At 39.0% G+C, this 16,526-nt stretch overlaps 2 protein-coding genes across 2 annotated transcripts; one reads left to right on the forward strand and one right to left on the reverse strand.

Moving 5' to 3' along the window:
• Positions 1 to 1,790: 1,790 nt before the first annotated feature.
• LOC107739833 (gastrula zinc finger protein XlCGF8.2DB-like) lies at positions 1,791 to 15,101 on the reverse strand. Its single transcript, XM_016552045.1, has 2 exons — positions 15,073 to 15,101; positions 1,791 to 3,218 (listed from the first exon to the last, which is right to left on the reverse strand). The coding sequence occupies exon 2, from the start codon at positions 3,214 to 3,216 to the stop codon at positions 2,371 to 2,373; it is 846 nt and encodes a 281-aa protein (XP_016407531.1). The 5' UTR covers positions 3,217 to 3,218; positions 15,073 to 15,101; the 3' UTR covers positions 1,791 to 2,370.
• Positions 8,225 to 10,253, forward strand: LOC107739859 (piggyBac transposable element-derived protein 4). Its single transcript, XM_016552078.1, has 3 exons — positions 8,225 to 8,310; positions 8,481 to 10,027; positions 10,127 to 10,253. The coding sequence occupies exons 1-3, from the start codon at positions 8,225 to 8,227 to the stop codon at positions 10,162 to 10,164; spliced, it is 1,671 nt and encodes a 556-aa protein (XP_016407564.1). The 3' UTR covers positions 10,165 to 10,253.
• Positions 15,102 to 16,526: the final 1,425 nt, after the last annotated feature.

Below are 16,526 nucleotides of genomic sequence, written 5' to 3' on the forward strand. Positions count from 1 at the left end.
GAGTCTGTTCTGTGCACTTCAATAACTGTCTGGTTTGGTTCAGCTACAAAATCAGACATCAGAAGACTACAGAGAACGGTTCGGACTGCTGAAAGGATTATTGGTGCCCCCCTGCCCACCCTCCAAGAACTGTATACATCCAGAGTGAGAAAAAGGGCTCAGAAAATCACTTTGGATCCCTCACATCCAAGCCATCTCCTTTTTGAACTGTTGCCATCTGTTCGGCGTTACAGAGCACCGAAGACCAGGACAGCCAGGCACAAGAACAGTTTCTTTCCCCAGGCAATCTACCTCATGAACAGTTAATGTTCTCCCATTGTGCAATAAAATATGTGCAATAACCTTATACTTATCACCCTACATTCTAGTACATCCCTACAACTTTACTTTTTATTCTATTTATATCCTATTTTATCTATAGCACACCAGTACATATTTAGTTTTTTTTTTTTATATACATATGTGTATTTTATTCACATCTTATTTTTATTATCTGTGTTTTGTTGTTGCCTCTGTGTACTGGAAGCTTGTGACACTAAAACAAATTCCTTGTATGTGCAAACATACTTGGCAATAAAGCTCTTTATGACTTCTTCAGTGGCACTCCAGTAACAGGTTTAGGCACCCTGATCTAGTCCATTATGTTATACATTATTTATATAAAAACAAACATGACAGCAGTTTGGTTAGGCAGTAGCTTCTTACCACCACCCCAACGCCCACCAGTCTAAGTCCCTGTCCTGCAAGGAAATTACATATGACATCCTTATCGCATCCTCTCCCAGTAGACTGTGGCTCTCCGTCTTCCTTCTTCCAACTGCTCAGGCAGGGACATGTGCCAAGAACCTTGTTTTATCATGTTTCAGTTAAATTAAGAAAATTTGTATGCACAGTAGTCAACATTTGAAGTGGATTAAAACCTTTAATCAAAATTGTCCTAAAACCAAAACAATATCCGTTCTTGTCTTAAAACAACTTTGATGAACTTTTCTGATCCACTTCAAGTGATGAATACTGTACTTTATTATTCTGTCTCCAAGTCTTTCATTCAGCACTGATCTGGATCATTATTTTAAAGTAAAAAACATGGTAACTTTACATTAATTACTCAACCGTTACCTCATCACAATGCAAGAACTATATATAACATAAAACAACAGCAGTGATTGGGTCTAACTTTTTTAATGCAAGCACTAAAACATTTCCATTGAATCATAAAATAAAACCAAACATAATCTCTAAAATTAAACAATGCCACGGTTGTGTCAGGAGGAAGGCGAAGGAGACAGCTGGTGCAAACCAAACTCTCAGTTTAATAACAAAAGGCAGAAGGACAATGGGAAACACAAGGTAGAATAACTGTGACCGGACAAACAAAGACTGAACAGACTGGGGCTTAAATACAAGACAAACAAGGGTAATTAACTAGACACAGGTGATACAGGTAAACTAATAATTAAACAATGAGCAAGGGAACTAATGAACACAGGAACATGACCAAATAAGGAAAAACAGGAACCAAACAGGAAACACAAAGAAAACTATGACAAAACAAACTGAACATGTGACATTACTCCCCCCTCCCAAAAGGCGCGTCCCGCGCCGTAACAATTCCACCGGGGAGGGGGGGCGTCCTGGAGGCTGGTGCAGGATGGGGACAAGGAATGCCTCCAGGGCGGATCAGGCAGTTCAGGAGGCCATGGCGGAGCAGGCAGACCAGGAGGCCATGGTAAAGCAGACAGTTCAGGAGGCCATGGCGGAGCAGACAGTTCAGAAGGCCATTGCAGAGCAGCCTCCGAGGGCCTCTACGGCTGGAGCCCTACTAGCATGTAGCACACACTTCTGGAATAAAATTATTTACTCTTTTACAAAATGTCTATTAACATGCCATTTGTCTTCTCTTTTTCATTGGTGCTAAAACTGGTTCCTGTGTAAACAACAGCTGCAGCGGTCACCAAAGTCAGACAGTTTTTGCCTTTTTTGAAACAGAACATAGGCTTCCAACTCAGTGACGACAGCCGTATCAACAAGTTTTCTATCCACGCCACACTTTTGATATGCCTCAGTTTTGCTTGCTCTTTTTGACAAAGTTTAGGACCTTTTTTTGTAACCAGCTATGACTTGCTGGTAAAAAATAATGACAAAGAACAACTTTGTTTTATTAATTATGTACTTTAATTCAGCAATATCACTCAAAGCATTGTTATACCACTAAAATTAATCAAAATGTATTTACAGGAAACCTCTGCTGAATGTGTGCAACATTTGAGCCGTGAGATGGCACTGCATGAGAAACCATCGTCAACCACATAAACGTCTTCTCACCAGACAGTTCATGATAAGTTTTGTTGTGAAGCTCTTTCTACACAGTTAGCAGGTGTATGGCTTCTCTCTGGTGTGAATTCGCATGTGCCTGTTAAAGCTTCCTTGCTGAGTGAAACTGATTCCACACTGAGAGCATGCGTAAGGCTTCTCGCCAGTGTGGATGCTCATGTGGCTTTTAAGGGTTCCTTTTACTGAAAAACATTTTCCACACTGTTGACAGGTGAAAGGCTTCTCTCCCGTGTGAATCCTCATGTGGACTTTAAGGTTTCCATGTTCAATGAAACATTTTCCACACCGTTGGCAAACGAAAGGCTTCTCTCCGTCATGAATCCTCATGTGGACTTTAAGGTTTCCATGTTGAGTGAAACTCTTTCCACACTGTTGGCAGGTGAAAGGCTTCTCTCCAGTGTGAATCCTTATATGGACATTAAGAGTTTGTCTGTGTGTAAAACTCCTTCCACAATGAGGGCAGGTGTAAGACTGCTCTCCAGTATGAATTTTCATGTGGCTTTTAAGGTCTCCTTTTCGAATGAAACTATTTCCACACAGTTTGCAGGTGTATGACTTCTCTCCAGTGTGAATTCTCATGTGGCTTTTAAGGTCTCCTTTTCGAATGAAACCATTTCCACACAGTTTGCAGGTGTATGACTTCTCTCCAGTGTGAATCCTCATGTGGACTTTAAGGTTTCCTCGTTGATCAAAATTCTGTCCACACTGTTGGCAGGTGAAAAGACTTCTAGTTCCAGTCTTTTGAGCTTTTTTTTGTGAGGAAGTCTTTCCAGTCTGTGGGCAACTAAATGATATTTGTCCAGTTATGAAATCATGTTTCTTATACTGATCTGTATCTTGCATTTCATTCAGTTCTTCACTTTCCTCTTTCAGCGGCATCATGTCTAGGATGAAAAGAGACAGATGCAAGTTAACCCGTTTAAAAGCAACAGTAAGCAACAATGGCCGAATCTGCCATTCATGTCTAAAACTGGGGTGTCAAACTCAGCTTGTGGAGGGTCACAGTCCTGCGTAGTTTAACTTCAACCTGCTCCAACGCTTACCAACACCAGTACTTGAAAACTAAAGACCTTAATTCAGGTGTGTTCAGTTAGAGTAGAAACTAAACTCTGCAGGGCTGTGAGTTTGACATTCCTGGTCTAAAACGTTAAAAGAATATTGTCCTTTCAACAATGTTCAGTTTTGCAGAGAAACTATATTTGTGAACAATATCAGTAAGGATTTAAGCCCAATTTTAACATGGAAGCTTTGCTCTCTCCTAGAGCTGTAATATCTTCAAACACATAGACCACAGCATTCACTTGGACAGCTTGAGAATTGTGTAGGCACTTGTGGACAAGAATTAGTATGATATATGTCCTATCTCTTCGACTGCTACCGCTTTGTGTAAACAAAAAACAAAACAAAAAAAGAACATCTCATCAAAAACAAGTATGGAGTGCCACAGGGCTCAGTATTAGGTCTTCTGTTTCTCATGTATATATAGGTCCTCTGAGAGACATTATTATTAGATTTCACTATCATGCCAGTAACACAGTTTTATTATTTCCTCACAACCTGAAGAAACAACACAATTCTCCAAGTTAACAGGGTGTATTGAAAATATAAAATGTGGGATGGCTAGTAATTTACTTACAATTAATTATTTCTTTGGAAATTTTTTAATTCTCAATTCTGGTTTTGTAGAACAGCCTTCTTACATGCTAGAAATGCTGCAGGGTCAACAAATAAGTTCTAGTTTGTTTAAAATACAGTGGCTAGAGAGCTTATAAGACACACTGGGCCTCATTTACGAAACGGACGTACGACAGAAAATTGGGCGTACGGTCGTTTCAAAGCAAAACTTGGAATTTATCAATATGGACGTGAGTGGTGGCTACGATCAAATCTCACGTCTGGTCTCAGCTCGTGTACGCAAGTTTTTTTTTAGCCTGAACTTGCGTGCAGCATATAAATCTGGTGGAGAATTGTAGAATGATGGCATTTTGTTAGTTTAGGTTATTTTCCTGACAGACAACCGAAGCTCATTAGTCGATCACTGACCAGTAAGATTAGAATGTCTTTTTTTATTTTATTCAGGGCTTTAGCTTTATATGCGCGGATAGCGTAAACAACAGACCATGATGATTCACACATCGTTGCATCATGCACCTGCAGCGCTTCTGTGAACGTTGAAAAACTGAAATTAAGTCTATAAAAGGAATAAAACAAATAAGACCACACAAAATATATAATAGGCTATAATATAATTAACAGATTAACAAAAGGGAAAAAAAACTGTGCAACAAGTATAGGCTACGCTCGTTTTTGTGTCACTCTTAATGCATTTTATATCTTTTCTTTATATCATTATTTGATTTAATCTATCTGATTGCACAGGTGCCTCACGCACACACAAACAACATTAGTAATAGCCAGAGTTGGGTATAACGCGTTACATAGTAACAAATGCAGTGTTAAAAAATACGAAGTAAAAATCATGTTTTGCCCTATAATAAATCATCGGAGAATGCGAGCTAAAAGTATTTCTTTAGATATATTTCTCATGTCTATATGTCAAGTATTCGCTGACTTTTCGTTCATTTTAGTGACTCGTTTCAGGAAGATATTCGCGGAGACTGAGACTGCAGAAAGCGCACCCTATTGTTTTCTGTATTTTACAAAAGCAGAAAAAAAGTTTTGTTGATATTGCGAGTGTATACAAAAAAAGTAGACCTTTTACAGTTTCAAATTTTGTATTACCTACTCTTTTCTGTATGATCAAAAAGTATGAAACATCTTCAGTTCTTTTCGCTGTTATCAGGAAAAAAATGCAAGTGATCGTTCAAGTTGCTGTTTTCATACTTATGTAATTTTTCAGTCAATATTAAATTAATGAAAGAACTATGAGTTTCACTTGGTAGTGTATTGTTTAAGTTTGATCATTTGAAAACTAAGGTAAACTTGAAAGTAACTTGAAAGTAAAGTAATCAGTAATGTAATCAAATTACAATTTTAAATAAGTAATAAGTAATTTGTAGTGGATTACTTTTTTTAGTAACTTACCCAACACTGGTTATAGCGTTGCCTGACATTTCAGCCATTCATCATCAAACTAAAATGCAGTCAACCAAACATAAAAGTTGCACTGTTTATTTTAAAAGGTCCATTCTTGTTCTCTTCTGGATACCGTTAAATTAAAAATATTTGTTGTAGAGTTGTGGAGACGTGCTGAAATGGCGTTTGGTCTCGTACTGTATCGCGTGTGGTGTCAGTGTCGTGTGCTTTGCTTGGCCATTTGTTGGGATAAACAGGAAAGTGTGTCCAGCTGAATTCAATTTGAGTTTTGTTACACTAATTAAAAAGAAGCTTAGTTTACCGCGGAAGCGGTCGTGTGAAGACCGAAGAGTGTTCAAATGTTACAAATATGGCAAAAATGGAAACATTTCAGTTTTGCTTGTATGCTGTGTATAATGAATGCCACTATAGCCTAATTTGTGTTTTATTTTGTAGTATTTGTAAGTCGCTTTGGATAAAAGCGTCTGCTAAATGACTAAAAGTAAAAGTAAAGTAAGAGTGAGGGGAACTAAATAGGCTATAATTTTTATATTTACCAGTTTTTTACTATACAAAAAATTACAGAAATTAATGTAGCCTGATTGTTTGCAATTACAAGGCCATGGATAAGCAGATTCATGACCTTCTGAAGAAGCAGGCCCAGCTGCAACACCAGAGAGCCATGGTGGAAACATCCCAGGCTGATGTTCACAAGTCCGAGGTAAGTTTGTAGCATGATGCAGATACTCCCACCACCTATACTCCTTTTGTTTCCCAGCAAAGGACCCATGCACCCAGGATGTGAGCCTCCCAGGTCTCATTTACTCCGGTGTAACACATTATGGACCCTGGGTACACCAGCAGTGGACCAGACCCTGGGGGAGGAGGACTTCTGACCCTCCACTACTCTTTGTCTTTGAGATTACCAACAGAAACCCCTCCCACCCCTTTTTGCAAAACTGAATCCAGTGCTGTGATCTTTGGAGACTCCATTGTCCAGCACATCTGCATCTCATCACATAAAGCTAAGGTGCACACTGTTTTCCTGGTACCCACACATCTCCTGTACAGGTACCTTGATCATGAACGGTATTGAGAGCTGTTGTACTGCACTTGGGGTTGAACGAAATCAGGCTGCAGCAGTCAGAGATGCTGAAGAGAGACTGGCTTCTTGATTGTAATATCTGAAATATGCATTTTCTATAAAGCTTTGATCTAATGTTTTGTAAAAGATGCTATACAAATAAACACGAATTGAAGTGAATTACTGTTAGCATAAAAGCTGATGCGACCTGCTCCATGTCAAATAAAAACAACTTAAAGTAGGACACCAGACATCCCCCTCTCCGGGTGTTCTGGGAGTCTACCACATATTGATAGCAGCTCCCTGACACCCGCAAATTATATATAATATTCTAGAACCTGGCAATGTTTTGGTCAGAAAAAGGGCTAGCGAGCACATGGACGTGTGCGAAAGAGAGAGGTCAACTAGTGACAGACAATGCGAGAGAATGGCAGAGAGAACACTCTGATTGGTCTCATTTTATGCTATGTGGACCAGTCAGATTTTCTTTCTGTGGGCAGGCTTTACAGTCCACCATTCTTCTCTCTTTCATTATTCCATTCAGCCAAAAATAAGACCATTAGTGTCCTGTAGCCACAGCATGTCATTTGGCATGGCAGTTCTCATTTTGTTGAATCTGTCCACTGATTTTTACACAGTTTACTATCAGATCCTCCTGTCAACCTTCATGGCAAAGGGCATTTTTAGGAACCACATTTCAAAGATTCAAGTCTTACCTCCTCTCAGGTAGGTGCCTCAGGGTGTCTTGGAGGGGTGAGGTGTCCAAGTCGCAACATCTAGCTACAGGGGTACCTCAAGGCTCAGTGCTTGGACCTCTTATCTTCTCCATCTGCACATCATCACTAAGATCTGTCATTCAGAAACATAGCTTTTCCTATCACTGCTATGCTAATGATACTCAACTCTACCTCTCATTCCAGCTTGATGTGACCATAGCTTCTTGTTGGATGAAGGACCATCACTTTCAAATTCACTCAGCCAAGACAGAATTGCTTGTGATTTTGGCCAACCCAACGTTTCATCACAACTTCACCATACATTATAACTCATTCCAAGACAGCCAGGAACCTTGGAGTTGTGATTAATGATCAGTTGAACTTAACAGACCACACTGCTAGAACTGCCTGATGCAGCAGATTTGCCTTAATACAACATTAGGAAGATCAGGCTACACAACTCCTTGTTCAAGCTCTTGTTCTATCTAGGCTGGACTATTCTCTCTGGACAGGTCTTCCAGCCAATTCTATCAAACCTCTGCAACTAATCCAGAATGCGGCAATGAGAGAGGTCTTTAATGAGCCAACGAGAGTGCACATCACATGTCTGTTCATCACTTTGCACTGGTTGCCAATAGCCAGTCGCATCAAATTCAAGGCACTAATGTTTGCCTACAGAACAACCACTGGCTTTGCACCCCATACCTAAACTCACTACTTCAGACTTATGTGCCCTCCGGAGGCTTGCGTTCTGCATATAAACGGTGCATTGTTAAAGATGTAGGAAAGTATTTTTTCATGTCATGGCGACACACTTGGGTGTGCCTTGTATTAGTTATCCTTGTAAAAAAAAATGTACGGGCCGGAAGGGCGTGTTTAGGCGTGTCTGTGCTTTTAATTACCTTTGTTTAAAAAAAAAAAAAAATTCAATCAACTATCATAAACTATATATCATTTGAAAGATAAAACACTCAAGATCCATGTTCTGTTTTTTAAATCAATACACCAGAGAGGAAAGGGTTAACATAAATGCTGAAGGACCGGCCATTTAAACATGTACAAAGTGAACGGCAGTCCTTACGTTTCATCGCCTATAGTTCTGGTCAGCTCTGACTATTCCAAGAAACACCAGCACACAAGGTAAGGGTCCACTCTTCAAAATGCATCCCACTTTTTAATCCAAAACAATGAAAAAATAGGGGGGAAAACGAAAGATCCTCCTTTGTTTACATGAGCGATTCAAGTTATAGTTGTCAATAACGTTCATTTTCAAAAAAATATCGATTCTAATTCGTATTCCAGCGTTGAAGGAGAAGGAGCCAGTCAGTCCCTGCTGTGTCCCCTAGCACCTCACAGAAAAGATGGCATAATGTGGATGAGGATGACATTGGGCCTCCCAAGCCTGTGTTTAGGCCTGCTCGTGAACTTGGGCCACAGTTGGTGACAACTGCATCATACACAGCACTGCAGTTGTTTCAGCTTTTCTTTTCTTCATCTGTGCTGCAAACCATCATTCAGCACACAAATGCCTATGGATCCAAAAATCAGCAGGGAAGAGACAAGCCATGGCATAACATCTCTGTAGAAGACTTGAAGTCTTACCTGGCACTTGTTGTGTACATGGGTCTTGTGAAGGTCTCTGCTGTGACTGATTATTGGAGGAGGTCTCAAATCTATAGTGTTCCCCTTCCTGCTAAGATCATGTCCTGTAGGAAGTTTCTGAACATCACAAACGCTCTTCATCTTAGCGATCCTCAGGATGATGATGAAAATGAAAAGAAGAAGGGTACAGCAGCCTACGACCGCTTGGGGAAGATCAAGCCTCTCTATGACAACATGAGGGATGCCTGCAGAACATTTTTTCATCCAAGTCAGAACATCTCCATAGATGAGAGGATGGTGTCATCAAAGGCGAGGTCTGGACTAAAGCAATACATGAAGAACAAACCCACTAAATGGGGCTACAAGCTTTTTGTCTTGGCAGACTCACTAAGTGGTTACACCTGTGAGTTCTTCGTGTATGAGGGTAAGTCCATGCCATCTCGGAATGGGCTGAGCTATGAGTCTGTCATGGCACTCATAGATGAAAAGATGTTGGGCACTGGTTACAAGCTGTTCGTTGACAACTTTTACACCAGTCCCATGCTTTTCAGAGACCGCCTCTCTAAGAGGATTTGGGCATGTGGCACCATTCGTCCAAACAGGATTGGTTTCCCAAAGACAACCACCAACAGACTGCCGCGGAATGCTCCACGAGGGTCCATGCGATGGCTCCGAGAGGATGAGCTGCTGTTTGTGGAATGGAAAGACACCCGGGAAGTACTGATGTGTTCTACATTCCACAAAGCATATGAAGGTGACACGGTGCAAAGGAGGGTGAAGAACAATGATGGGCAGTGGTCTCAAGTGCATGTGCCTATTCCAGGTGCTGTGCTGGACTACAACAGGTTCATGGGGGGAGTGGACCTGTCCGATGCCCTCATTGGATACTACAAAGTGCTCCACAAGACACGGAAGTGGTATAAGACCTTCTTTTACCACTTTGTAGATATTGCTGTTGTCAATGCCTTCATTTTGCATCAGCATCTGGCCAGAGCAAAAAAGGAAAGACCCCTGACCCAGAAAGCATTCAGGGAAACACTTGTTCTGGAACTTGCAGGGTTGGAATCGGGCACAGCTGCTCCTCAGGCTTCAAAAGTGGATTGCCACAATCCGAAGCACGTCACGGATGACAGCACTGCTGGACGACGAAAGTGCAAGCTTTGCCATCAGAAGACACCAGTCGTGTGTGCAACCTGTGAGGTGCCACTGTGTTTTTTACCAAAACGGGACTGTTTCAATGACTGGCATGAGCAGGGTGGGAAATATTAATTAATGTGTTTTTTTATCATGCTTGAACTGTTTTTAGTTTACATGTTACATTGTTCAAAAAGTTCAAATGTAATAGTTGTTCCAGAAATGTTTCCAAGTTTAGGTGGATACATCAGACCCTGAAAAATAGTTCTGAGGAGGGAGATGAAGGGAGAGAAGCCATTGCTGGTGTGAGACTGTAACAGCGAGGGATGCATGACCAGTAAGTTTCGATCCTGATTCTTTCTGTTATAGGGAGCTTTTGTGTTCCATCTAATGCACACATTAGAAAAAAAAGATTTCCTAGGCTTGAAACCCATAGCTTTGATTTATTCTAATTTCCTAATTCTAATTTATTCTAATTTTCTTTGTTCCGCTTACACAGTTTTTGCTCTCTCTTTTTCCCTCTTATCTGCAGTGGGTGTCTTCTGAGTCGGCGCAGTTGAAGCAAGTGTGACAGGCTGGCATGAGGCAGTATAGGTTAGTTTTCACACATACATACACACACACACACACACACACACACACGTGTATACACAGTGTTGCAAATTTGATTTGTTCTGCTTCCACACTTTCCCACTTTCTCTTTCTCCCTTTCTTGTCTTTCAGTGGCTTTGTTTTCCAGTCGGTTAGAGGACAAACCTTCTTAGTGACTGCCTTGAGTGTCTTCCTATATGTTGTAAAAGTTGCTTTAGTTTTTCAGTAACTGGATAATTATCATAATTAGCAGTTTACTGTTTTAGACTTATTTGAATGAAAAACTGTTAGTTGCAAATGTTGTAAAAAAAAAAAAAGTTTTGTTTGTTCATTAGTTCTAAAATGATCACTGATCAAAGAGGTTAAAGAACCATCTTTTTTTTAGAGTGTAGCTTTGTAAACACAAGAACATTCCGAAACGTTTTATAAAAAACATTACACCATCTCAGGCCTCAATGATGTCCTTATAAAGTTCTCCTAATGTGGCTGAGAGAATGTTCTTCCTTCGTTTTATTGACAACATTGTACAATCTGTTACATTAAAAAAAAACATCCTCAAAATGTTGCAGGTAAAATGTTCCAGCTTTGTTAATATGTCACATTACAAGAAAGTTTTATAAACACATTTCATCACCTCCGGCCTCAATGACATCCTTATAACATTCTCCTAATGTGGCTGAGAGAATGTTCGTCCTTTGTTATCTTGAAACATTGTAACACTGTTTTACTGACAACATTATATAATCTGTTACCTCAACAACATCCACAAAACATCCATAAAATGTTGCAGGTAAAATGTTCTAACGTTGTTTACACTTTACATTATAGAAACATTATCTGAAATGAGCAACATTCTTAAAACATTTTTTGAACATTACATTCAAAATGTTTTCTCTAAAACATCAACCAAACCTGTACGGAATGTTAGCCAAAGTTCTGAGAACGTTCCCTGCTAGCTGGGCAGTATGGTGAGATGACCTGTGACAAGTGGACTGTTTGAAAGTGTCACATGGGGATAATGTGTTTGTCATTGGAAATGACATTTGTAGAATACATAACATTCTGGAAAGCAGTGATGGAGTGTATGTAGTATACAAAGAATTTTCAGAGAAGTCTTTGTTCTTCACTTACCCATTCAACTCTGACTATCTGAAAATCTATACTATTTCACAAACATCTGATATACTCAAGTGTGCAAAGGCTTCAGCGATTGTTCAAAAATTTGTCGTTTTACCTCATAGGGACGGTTTTGTGTCCATACCCGTATTTCATACATTATAGGAATGTCTCATTCTTTGAGAACCAACAAAAAAACTCCAGTTTAGCTTGTTGTTTTATTGTTTCCTGAGGAGAATGATGGTGGTAGTATTGATGGTGTAATATTAGTTGTAGCTCTTGTTCTAGTATTAGCAGTTAGAATTGATGCGGTTGCACATTAGTGTTGACCGGATAGATGTTTATGCAAAATGAGGGTCAGAGACCAACAAAAAATTACATCACCTTGCATAGCCACAAACACTGCAGTCTATCTGAAAATGGATAATAATTGCCTCTAAGTACTTTAAGTTTGCTTGTATTTTTATTTTAGTCATATATAGTTATATATAGCACATTATACAATACAGATTGACTCAAAGTAGCTTTACAGTAAATTGTCAGATTATTGTTGATTCAATTAAGTTCAGTAAGAATGTAAATGTTACAAAGGCCATAAATTATGAAAAGCCTTCATAGACACCACAGTTGACCTATCCCCTCCCCTCGAACGCAGATGAGCCAGTGGCAGTCGAGTATCAGTTGCGCAGGGACCAGTACTCGGACATCTTTAGGTTTCAAATCCGAAGCTCTAATCATAGTGTTTATGCTACAAAAACAGCAAAAGGATGTGCCTGGAGTACTTATAATGGAGCCTGCCTATCCTATCAGGACACCTGGAATCAATGGAATTTGGATTTTTTTTTTATTATTCAACGTTCATTTTTTGGTTGTCATACTCTCATTAAGTTCAATCATATTTAAGTCCTACTTGAGTGTTCCTCGACGAGAGGTGGTCCTTCTGTGTCCAGAACTTATCAAAAACATCTTGGGATAAGGTTTTCAGACAGAGCTATCATTGTAAGACAGGGGCAACTCCGTTTGTTTGTCCGAGGCAGCAACAGTAACTAAGTGGGGTGGGGCTTACCGATAGGTCAATAGTGTCAATAATCCATCTCTATCTACTTGAAATATTGTTCTCATCTGATAGTGTCTGTGCAGTCTAATCAATAACATTTTCTTTATATTTTCAGAATGTTAAATTTCTGTGTGGTGCTGTGTGTTCCTTTCCTTCTCAGTTAAGGATGTTCCACTTAATCGAGTTCCTGATCAACAAAACAGTAGCAGTGGTGCCACAAAACTGGTGCAGCGATGGAGTTGTCTATTGGCCAAATTACAGAAATGATGAAAGAGTGGACAGGGCAGTGAAAAATGCAGAGGAACCTGGACCTGACTGGAAAACCTTTGATGTCAGAATTATTAAATCATGTGGTATGCTAATTCACAAAAAAAATATTTTAAATGGCTATTGTAAGCAAATACACACACACACACACACACACACACACGTGTATACACAGTGTTGCAAATTTGATTTGTTCTGCTTCCACACTTTCCCACTTTCTCTTTCAGTGGCTTTGTTTTCCAGTCGGTTAGAGGACGAACCTTCTTAGTGACTGCCTTGAGTGTCTTCCTATACTTTGTAAAAGTTGCTTTAGTTTTTCAGTAACTGGATAATTATCATAATTAGCAGTTTACTGTTTTAGACTTATTTGAATGAAAAACTGTTAGTTGCAAATGTTGTAAAAAAAAAATTATTTTGCACGTTTTGTTTGTTCATTAGTTCTAAAATTATCACTGATCAAATCTGTTTTTGTTTCACTGTTTTTGTTATTAGAATTGTTCAAAATAAAGACTAGTTAGAATGTTCAAATGTTGTTCTGAAATTTCTGAATTGATATACATATATGCATTATGTAGTTTTGACTCATTTGGTTACCAGGTGTCCATTTGGAGTCTCCAAGTGGCCTTTTTGAAACGACGCCTAGACTTTTTTTTTTTTTAGGAAAAAAGCTAACAGAATCTACATTTTTGGGAGTATCATCCTCAAATTTGAATCAAAACATGGTCAGAGATTCAGCTTTACCTTTGTGGTGTTTTCAGGCCTTTAAAATAAAAGTTTCATCCATTTTTCCCTTGGTGAAGTTCATTCAAATAAATTGTAAGTCACTTTCATGTATATTTTACCATGTTTTACTCTGTTACTCTTTTGAGTTATTATGACTCTTGGGTAACAGAGTTTCAAGTGTCTAGTTTCAAACAAGACCAGATTTGTGAATATAGACCACAGGGTTCAAGAGCTACAGACATTTTTATTTGGATATGTCGTTTTTCAGAAAATGCTTAAAAATAGGGGCGCAGGTTAAGAATCTACCATGCAAACAGATTTTGATTACCTTAATCCGGCTAAAGATCGAATTAAGACATGTGGAGTATTCCTATTTTAGTTGCGCGGTATAGACATGTACACACCTTAATCACAGTATTACCATAGTGTAATAGCCGCATTTTGCGACTGTATACACACACGGCAGTGTTCAACCGTTTGACGGCAAACAAAAGAGCATGAATTTTTATCTGCCGTCGTCTGTTTGCACGTATAGCATGACAAATAATTAACTGCACTTTTAAGCTTTCGTAAAATTAACAAATATGGTACCATAACGAAGACGAACTTGTATGTTGATATGTGAAATTCTGGAGGGGACGTCGGATGGCGTCACGTGGTGACGTAATGACGTGCGCCATTAATCGATCTATGCACTATAACATGAAAAACGGGAACATAAAAGGAATATTCTAAAAGCAACTCATGTAAACACCTTAATCGTAATATTGTCTTATTCAGAATAAGGTAAATAATTAGATTACTGATGTCCATGTAAACGTAATCAATGATGGTTGGGGAAAGTAGAATAGTAGAAGCGATAATGCACCAATTTCAACAAAGAATTATGAGTTTCACAAAAGAGCATGGGACACGATAAAGGGGAAGGTAACATGACAGTAGATTATGGACTTGCAAATATGTAAAAATAAGAGGAATTTTAAAATTGTGATTCAGGCCAAGAAAAATCAAAACATTTGAAAAAAGTATGGAATTTTTCCTAGTGAAATTTAAATTACTTTTGGTACAATAAACAATACTAAGTCATTTGTCTTCTTATGAAGCCGACAAAAGCAATGATATCATGTGTGAGAAGGAATACGCCATTTTAGCCAAGTACTATAATACAACAAAGGATCAGGTAATGGCTGGATTTGTAGACATGCCAGTTTGCAATGATGCCAAAGCTGAAAACATATTCAGCGGCATTTTACGATTTGTTGCTTGTGATACCTCCCTGGATTGGGTTTTTGCAGGGTGGGATGTCTGGGACACTCATATGATATTCTTCAAAAATATCATTCATTTCTGTAGAGCTGGGCATTTTAATAAGGATTAAATGAGTGCGTTCAGCTTTGAGAATGAAAACTAACCTGTTTGTTCCTCAGTATCTTCACGTTTGACTCTGAATGCTTCTTCAATCCTCATGTCTTCACTCTCCTCTTTAATAAACGCCATCTTTATAATAGTGTGTCACGTGTGTCTCAGTGGCTTCAGCAGGAGTTTTTCTGTGTGTTTAAGATGAGAATAATTAACAGAAAGAAAAATAAATCCAAACTAAATCTCTGGGTGTGTCTCAATCAGCTCCCTAGTTCAGTAGTCAGCGCTAATGGCCTTAAATGACCTGATTAGCCCAAAACACTTAAACTAGCTACAAATGAATAAAACAAAACAAATGAAGGCATTTATGATTTACATTCTGTATACTGATTTGTAGATTACGTTTCATAGATTAAACTTTCATGACAATATTGGCTATTGTTTGTCGTTTACACTGTTTTGAGCAGCAGGGGCCCGTTCTTCGTACCTCGCTTAATACATCTGAGGTGATTTGAAAGATGCCAGGTCTTCTAACTAGGGCTGCACGATAAATCGAAATGGAATCGAGATGTCGATTCGACAGAAGCTGCGATTGTCGTGCGTATCTTTCAGTGAAGCACGGTTCTGTGATCAGCAGTAAATCTCCATCCAAAGGCCAGAGGGCGCTCTCGCGCTGAAACGCCAAATACGCCTCGCAGAAGAAACCCAGAAAATGCCTATCGCTGCAGCTGAATAAACAAGATTTAACTGCTTTCATTGATTCAAACACACGACTACGGCAATATACGGTTTATCTGAGTTCTTATTATTATAATTTTCATTAAAATAAAGTATATTTATAATGCAATGCCTTTATCACTGCTTAAATACTATGAAATATGTTGCGTGCCTTATTCTGTGTAAGAAGCCACATCATCTCACAGAAGGATTTATTTCAAACACTCGACTGACGTTATGAAGTGAGTTTGGAGTAAAAATATGTTATTGCTAACTGAGTTAGCGGCGTACGAAGAACGGGCCCCAGATCCAGCCTCCACACCAGACCTCTCTCTCATATGGATTGCTGTCTACTAGCATATTATGTGTTCTCTTCAGACTTAGGGGCATGCAGATATTACTCAGGGACAGGAACACTTGAATACTGTGAGAATAGGTACCTTATTTAAGAAATTAATGTTAATTGCACTGAAACATTAAATGTGTTTTTAATTTTAAAAAGCTGTAATCAGCTGTAATTTAACAATTTTTTCGTTATTCCAAACTAGTATGACTTTGCTAGATGTTAAGAGGAGATATTAAACATAATGTTCCTTATTCACCATTCACTTTGAACTACAACATTACCTAATTGCAACCAAAATACGAAGAAAGGGCCCCGGGTGTCGTCAGAGTGCGGTGATTCGAGCGATTCGAATCACTGAGTCATTTCAAGAAGCGATTGATTCAGTTGACTCGCCGTTTCTCCATCATCACTACTCGCCAGTGACTCCAGTGACTTTTATGATCA

Source organism: Sinocyclocheilus rhinocerous, unplaced genomic scaffold (genome assembly GCF_001515625.1).
Source record: "Sinocyclocheilus rhinocerous isolate Xijiao unplaced genomic scaffold, SAMN03320098_v1.1 scaffold2899, whole genome shotgun sequence".
NCBI classification, from domain to species: Eukaryota; Metazoa; Chordata; class Actinopteri; order Cypriniformes; family Cyprinidae; genus Sinocyclocheilus; species Sinocyclocheilus rhinocerous.